The following is a 7,753-nucleotide window of genomic DNA, read 5'->3' on the forward strand; positions in this document are numbered from 1 at the left end:
TGATTCTAGTCACTCCAATAACTATCAAAGTGCCTGAAAAGCATATCTTTTCTTTTGGCCATGGCAGCTAAATGAAAAATGAGGAGAAACCCCGTAGATAGATACATTTGGAAACCCTCATCAAGAAACTCTGAGTTGAAAGTTCAGCCTGTTCTGACTCCTCCTGGTTCCCTACCTAGAATTTGGGCCTAACTACTCTTGCCTTACTTCTTCCCCTCCCCAGCCCACTGATATCCATCCTCCTCATAATAAGGATTATTCCATGCCTTTGAAATTTTTTTCAGGTCAGGACAGAGTCAATGAGATGCCTCAATGGTCAGTGAACCAGATGCTCTTAACTTAATTCCCTCAGGTCTCCTACCACCACCTGCCCATTTAACCCCAAAATCCAGACCAATGTTCCAGCCTTTTGAGACCACCCCACTCTTTGCAGACGTCCCTGTACAGCAGGAGGTAGCTAGAGAGAAAACACCATCATCCCATATCATCAACAAAAGTCTGGAATGTTAGGTTCCTGTCAGTCTCCTAAAACTGCGGGTTTGAATTTAGCCCCAGGCAAGTCCCTCTGCTTACTGGGGGACCAACCAATCCTGAGCTGAACTGCCTAGCCTACATCATGGAAATTTACCCAACCACCAAACTGCCTATAAAAGACATCTGACTCCCCCTGCTCACTGCTGTTCTTGCTGCTGTATCCCTGCTCCCTGAGAGGCAGTCCAGAGGTCTGTTTGCTCTCAAATAAACTGCTGCCCCCTCCCCCAACAAAAGGGAAGTTTCTTTAATGGTAGATTTCCATGGGGCTTTTTCTAAAGGCCCTTAGTGTTACTTATCTCTCCCCATACTTCTTCTTCTGCCCTATATTCTTATTTCCACTACAAGTTTTACCCCCTGTTGCTGCTCATCCCATATGTTGTGCTGCAAGGTCACTAATACTATCTTCAATTCTGGGTTTTTTCTTTTTCTTGTCTTTCCCCACAAGACTTTTACTCCAAGCAAATCATTCATGCTCTGTCTCTTTATCGTGTATCAAACGATCAATTGAAGATGAAAATAAACTGTATTAAAAGGATTTGGGTTTTCTCCTCAGGTAATGTTTACATTGTTTAATAGGTTAATGCAAAAATAAATGATACCCATGATTTTGGATGCTACTACATGATAGGTGGTAGGGAGGTGACAAAGATCTTTGATGATGTCTTAAATTATACTTCACAGATAGCCTTACTACTTCAAGCAGGTCTTGAAAAATTGCATGCTCACTCTCTGAAGAATAATCCTTCCTAAAAAGACAGTATATGTGCTGCATAGTGCATAGGGAAAAAGCCATGTGAAGAAGGTGGCAGATGGTAATGGATCTACAAACCAAGGGAGGAACAAAATCGTCAGCCATCACCAGGACCTTGGAGAGAGGCTTTCTTCCTAAGACACTAGGGTGGTGTATGTACTACTTTAAGAAAGTAATATGCACAGGTAAGGATTTTAGTTCCATCACTTTCAAGCTCTGTGAATCTGAGTTTAGATTATTGGAGCATTTTCTTTCACAATGGAAGGGTACTTACCTTTCTGTGATTGTTTCTCTGAGGCCACTTGCCACACCTTTGACCACAGTGCTTGCTTTGGGTGTCAGCACCACCTGAGATATAAAAAATGAGCCCTTCTTTCTTCTTTCAGTGATGGATGCCTGAAGAAACTGGATCAATTTTTCTGGGTCTGTGGTATTAGCCCAAGGTGCTGGCATCATCTGCCCAGGCCAGAGAAAGGGCACTTCCAGTGCCACTGGACTGTGGTAGAAGACCAGCACTTGGTAGTCCTTCTCCCACAGGTACTTTAAACTCACTTCCTGGGCAAAAATTGCTGGACACATTTTGTTTCCATAGATGTCTTTCAGCATTTGGACCAGTTTTTCATGGTGATATTTCTGCATCCCATAAAAATGGTTAAAGTCCAAGAACACTACCTCTTTATGGTGATCTGTGAGGAATGCATTGATCTCTTCAAGACCCTCATTGACTTTGGCACTGAATAAGCCATGAGCAAAGTACAGTTCATTGTCTGGGTCTCTGGGCTTGGTAGAAATTCGAAGGTCAAAGTAGCGGATTCCAGCTCCTAATTGACCAGTAAAGTTCATTGTTTGAGTGGCTAGCCATTTCCGCATCAGCTTCTTGGCTACAGTTCCAAACACAGATACAAAATTCTGGACAGTTTCTGGCTGCTCAGGACCTACTGGAGAGGCTTCATCAATGTAGAAGCTGAAGGAATCATGTGACCCTGGGAGAGTAACAAGGCATAATGTGGTTAGTTTCTAATCTTTCATCCTTCCCACTTCTTTCCTTTGTGAAATATACATACTTTCCCCTCTCAATAAGCCACAATGTAATATTTAGTCATGATTCATATCTTAAGCACATTCTTTAATGACCTGGTATGGGATAGAGAACAATTCAATTGATCAAATTAATCATAAAATAATAATAAAGTTGCCTTCATGCTCATATTTCAAAATTTACATGATCGTTCACTGTGACATAAGACTTACCACAGTCACTAGGATTGGCTTTTTATATGGACAATTAGTACTCGTGAGCACTAATACTTTGTCTTCAATCTACCATCTTTGATGGTTTGGTTAATCTTGTCAGAGTGACAGGATTTAGAATCACCTAAGAGGGTATTTCCAGAGAAGGTTGCATGATTTTGGAAGATCCACCAAGAACATGAGCAGCAATATTGAATGGTCTAGGACCATGTAACTTCTATGTTCTTGGTTGAACAAAAAGGAGGGAAAAGAGAGTAGGGCGTCAGGATTCATCTCTCTGTATCCTAACTACAGATGCTATGAGACCGGCTGCCTTGTGCTCCTACTGCCCCAGCTAGGGGTGCTCACCATGACTTCACTGCCACTAGCCCTCAAATTGTGAGTCAAAATAGAACCCCCCTTCTTAAAGTTACTGTTATCAGATATTTTGTCACAGCAATGAGAAAACCGATATACCATTTCCCTTCATTTTAGGTTGATTTTTAAGCTTATAGGGATTGTCTCAATGAATAAAGAAGGTCTTTGCACAGGAAGATAATCAGTGTATGAATTCTCAACTCACACACTTTGGAAAGCAAAAGAGGGCAGCAGACATAGAAAAAACACAAGAGTACAATGTTGGTATCCTTAACTTCATTCCTGACATTGCGCCTGGGCAATGATGAGCCTAGATGAGACCAAAAACGTATACACGAAGTGAACAAACTGAGATTTCTTGCAAGCAGACACAGCAGTATTTGAAAATTGACTAATAGACCCTGTTCTTCACATTTTCTCTTAACTGGAATATTTTTCTTTGAAATTAATTTCCAAATTCAGAAAAATTGCTTCCTTGGGATAACAAGAAATCCTTTCAATTATTTATTTTGACAGTTCTAAGTATCAGACCTCCATAAACGTCATGATTATCACATGTGATTTGCTTCTAAATGTACAGTACCACTAAAATACAACTAGGAACCAATAAAGAAAAATATTCCAAGGCTGAGTTTTGTTTTTCCAATCCTTTTAATTTGTGGACATGATTACTGAATCACTAAAATTCAACTACTGTATCCTGGATGCTTTCCACACTAGAAATGGCAGACATACTTCCAATTTTGACACCTTTTCTTTCTCTTTCAAGACCTAGTCCCTGTGCCATCATTCCCCATCTGTCACTTAGCTTTCTCCTGAGTTCATTTTGTTACTTTGTTTCTGGCATAAGTTGCATGAAGCACCGTTTTTTTTTCTAGCTCTTTCAATTCTCCAACCTAAAACTCACATACATTTAGGTACGCATGCACGCAAGCACGCATGAAAGAAACCTCTCAAAGTTTGTCTGCTAAGCAATCTGAAGCATTTTTTTCTATGGATGCAATATTTATCCATGCCTATATTCATATCTGTGCCTATCTGTGCTTCTGCCCCCATGTACGCACATAATCACATGTATACCTCTGCAGTGCTGTGTCACCCCACAGATAGGAGGCACAGAGATCAACTTCAGATGCTAAGGAAAGTTGGGTGATAAAATGTTTTGTAAAAATACTTTAATACCCAGAAAATTGTGACCTTTAAGATTTAGAACAGACAATATCTCAGAATTTTTAGACTTTTTAAGCAATAAAAAATAATCCAAATATACACAAATGTCATGCTGAATTTAATCCCAAACTGTGCAATCTATTTAACTTTAGTTTATGGTATGGGAAGAAAATGTCAGCCCTTTCTGAATAAACAAAAAACAGAGGTTTGCATAGGGCATTGGCATATTTTAATAGGCATTTACATGGCTGAATATTGATTTATTAGTAGCTGTTCATCTGCTTATTAATTTAAATGAAAAGCTAAATAAATTGTCCTATGGACCAATACTCATGAAGAAGTATGCCCAAAGTAGGGCATAAAAGAATTTAAAATTAAATGATGCAAGATTAAAACAGTTAATAAATATACAAATCTTAAGAGTCAAAAAGATTGTTCATGAAGAAAATGGATAAAAGAGTCAGTTACTTCTCTAACCTTGTATAAGACATTACTTAGAAGCAGGCAGAATGGGAAGAAAATAGAACTAGATTCTTTTTTTCTAGAAATGAGTTCTTTGCTTTCTTTTACTATCTTATTTTTGTTTTTATTTTTTATTCATATATGTTAACTATACATAATAATGAGTTTCATTTTTCATTAGGACATTTTCAGTGTCTATACCACTAAAGACAATGTCTCCTCTTCTCCCAGCAACCATTATCTGCTTTTATATCTTCAAGGTGGCCTAGGGCCTCGTGATCCCATCCCCATCATGACTCTGCTTTTAATATGGTTTTATTCTTAACCTTTCTATCATGCAATACATAGTAATTATTTTTAATTTAAAAAGGTATGAAAATCATGAATTTTGAAAAATCTTGTGAAAAGACAAAATAGTTTCTAAATCAGGCTGTTTGGTAACTTTAAAGGAAGGTAGGTTACTGAGCTCAACATAAGGGAAGGGTGACAATAAATTAAAGATTAGACATTAAGAAACACATGGTACCTCTACCAATATTTGTTTTATGCCAATAAAACCGTACTTAGGGCTGAAGAGCTGTTTCAGCGGTTAAGAGCACTGACTGCTCTTGCAGCAGACCCAGGTTCAAATTCTAGCACCCACTTGCACTTGGTGGCTAACAACCATATGAAACTTCAGTTCTGGGGAATCAGATGCCCTCTTCTGACCTCCACAGGCATTGCACAACATGGATGCAGTTACATGCAGGCAACACACTCATATACATAAAATAAAAACAATAAATAAAATATTTTTAAAAAATAAAACTACTTTATGACCTTACAAAAACAGTCAGGAAATGTTTGTCCCACCCTTATCCCTTTAAAACTGGAAAGCTCTGTTCCTTTGGGAATTTTCTACATTCTCTGGTCTAATACTTTGTTTCCGCACTGACATGGTGTTCCTGGACTCTTGACTTCTTATCAGTACCTCATTGATGGCCTCAAACTAACTGAGACCTTTAATCCAATAGGCCTCAAGGGGTGGAATCATGTCAATAAACACCAAATAGAGGAGGAAGCAGGTCCTTCCCTGGTGGGATGTTGGTTGCAGCCTTGTGAGGGAGACTAATGCAGAGGATGGTTCCAGTCCAGGCAAACTTCCATTCATCATCATTGAAACCCTCAGAAGTTGGTCACATCCCTCCTTAGTTCATGTGTTAATATTTTCCTTTCTCTTTTTTACTTGACTCAGTCCAAACCAGAAGTGCTTGACTTTACTAAACTAGTGTAAGAATCAACTTTTGCTTCTGTTTATTTTCTGTTTTGTTGACCTCTGATTTTTCAATTATTTTAAGCTACTTGATTTGTTTGAGGAAAAGATACACCATTAAGTGCTCGTATCTGAAAAGAATGAAGCATAAAAACAAGTTACCTAAATTGCAACCTTAAAATTTCAAAAAAAGAGGAGAGTAAATTAAACTCCAAACAAATCAAAATAGGAAAAAAAATAAGTGAAAAATCAGAGGCCAACAGAATAGAAAATAAACAGAAACAAAAAGACTGATTCGGGGTTTAAGATTCATGGCTTAACACTAAAGGATTATAAGATCACTAGCCATTGATATGAATTTTATTTTCCAGCTAACTAAATTAAAATACTCTTCATACCTACTTTACAGGATTCTTAGAAAGATCATGTGAAAAAGTAACATCAAATGTTCATAAAAGTAACATCAAATGACTATAAAATAAATGTTATAAAAATATCAGATACTATTAAAATAATATAAAAACAACTAATTTACTTATACTTTGTTTGTTGCCTTTTTCTCTATTTGTATATCTTGTTCTTCATCTAAAACTCTCCAGATATACAGATTTGATTTTAAGCCAGACTGAAAGTTTGAAGGAAAACAACAAACAAAACATACACACACACACACACACACACACACACACACACAAACAAACAATGCCTTCTAAATCTCAAGGAGGATTATGGCAGCCAGATGCATTAATACAAAAATATTTGATTCAAGTCAGTGAATCAAAATGTTTCACATGAAAAAGATACAGAAGTGAAATGCTACTAATAATCATTTTTACATATTAGGCTTGGCCATTTTACACAGGGTCATCATTGGCCTTTGGTCTCTTAATTATTTCCACTCAAAAGTCTGACAAGATAAGTTGGTACAGTCTGCCCCTTTCTTCTCCAAGAAGAGGTTCCCTTGTTTACCTCAATCTACTATAACAAGTCTATCAGTATTTCAGCCCATGAAAAACCTTAGGAAATACCACTGTGGTTTCATGTGACTGTAAAAGACAACCTGCCAATCACCTCCGTGACTTCATCCCTGCTTCCTGCACAGAGCCTCGAAGGCTTATACCAGATGTCTCTAAATAAACAAATGAGTAAATCCTGCTCAGCTTTTCTGAAGCATGTGGTACAGAGGTATACCACGTTATATCTTCATGTTTTTCTCCCCTCTCCTGTGATTGTCTCCACCTCCCTTGCTGCCCTCTTATTTGTCCAACTCCTAAGTAAAGGTATATTCAAACTAAGACCTCAACTTGCTCCCTAAATCTCGGTAATTTTATTCAGATTTTAGTATCATTTGTCTTTCCAAGCATGCATCAAAACTTGGCACTATCCACGTCGCCCTGTATTTCAGAACTCCTGTCTGCTAGGCAAATGAATTGCATTGCACTGTGCGTATCTTGAATTTTAATGTTCCAAGCAAATTTCAATAGCCTCCCTCCAAACCTGCCACACTCTCATGTCCACCAGCACATGCAATTGTTTCTTCACCCTTCCATCTTTTTTCCTTGGGTTCATCTTCAACTTTTCCTTGCTCCTCGGGTCAATCCATCAGTCCTCAGGCACACTGTGTTGAAGTACTTACTGTTTTAGACATACAAATCCTGTCTCGGATCTGTCTTTCTTTTCCATTCCATTACTTGTGACCTGGTTTCTCATGCAGACCACTAGACCAGCTTTCAAGCACCACTTTACTCAAACGTGTGCAACTTCCTCTTTATCCCTACTGTCACCGGTCAACTTTCCTCCCTTGGGATTACCTAGCCTTAGTCCCTCAAGTGTGAACCTAAAAATTTACAGCCACTTTTGAAAGAGATGTATCCTTGCACTGGAATGTGTTATTGAATATGTTAAAGCTGTAATGAAAACATAAATAAGTAAATAAAATAAATAAAAATACTTAAAAAAAACCACATTCCCTTCAT

At 38.0% G+C, this 7,753-nt stretch overlaps 1 protein-coding gene across 1 annotated transcript in view; it reads right to left on the bottom strand.

The window, feature by feature from the left end:
• Nucleotides 1-7,753, bottom strand: part of Plcxd3 (phosphatidylinositol specific phospholipase C X domain containing 3) — a 192,302-nt gene that overhangs the window by 78,897 nt on the left and 105,652 nt on the right. Inside the window, exon 2 of the mRNA XM_008842100.1 lies at nucleotides 1,560-2,268. Coding sequence (XP_008840322.1) covers nucleotides 1,560-2,268 — 709 coding nt within the window. The remainder of the gene's footprint in view (nucleotides 1-1,559; nucleotides 2,269-7,753) is intronic.

Source organism: Nannospalax galili, unplaced genomic scaffold, assembly GCF_000622305.1.
Source record: "Nannospalax galili isolate Female #2095 unplaced genomic scaffold, S.galili_v1.0 scaffold139, whole genome shotgun sequence".
Lineage (NCBI taxonomy): Eukaryota > Metazoa > Chordata > Mammalia > Rodentia > Spalacidae > Nannospalax > Nannospalax galili.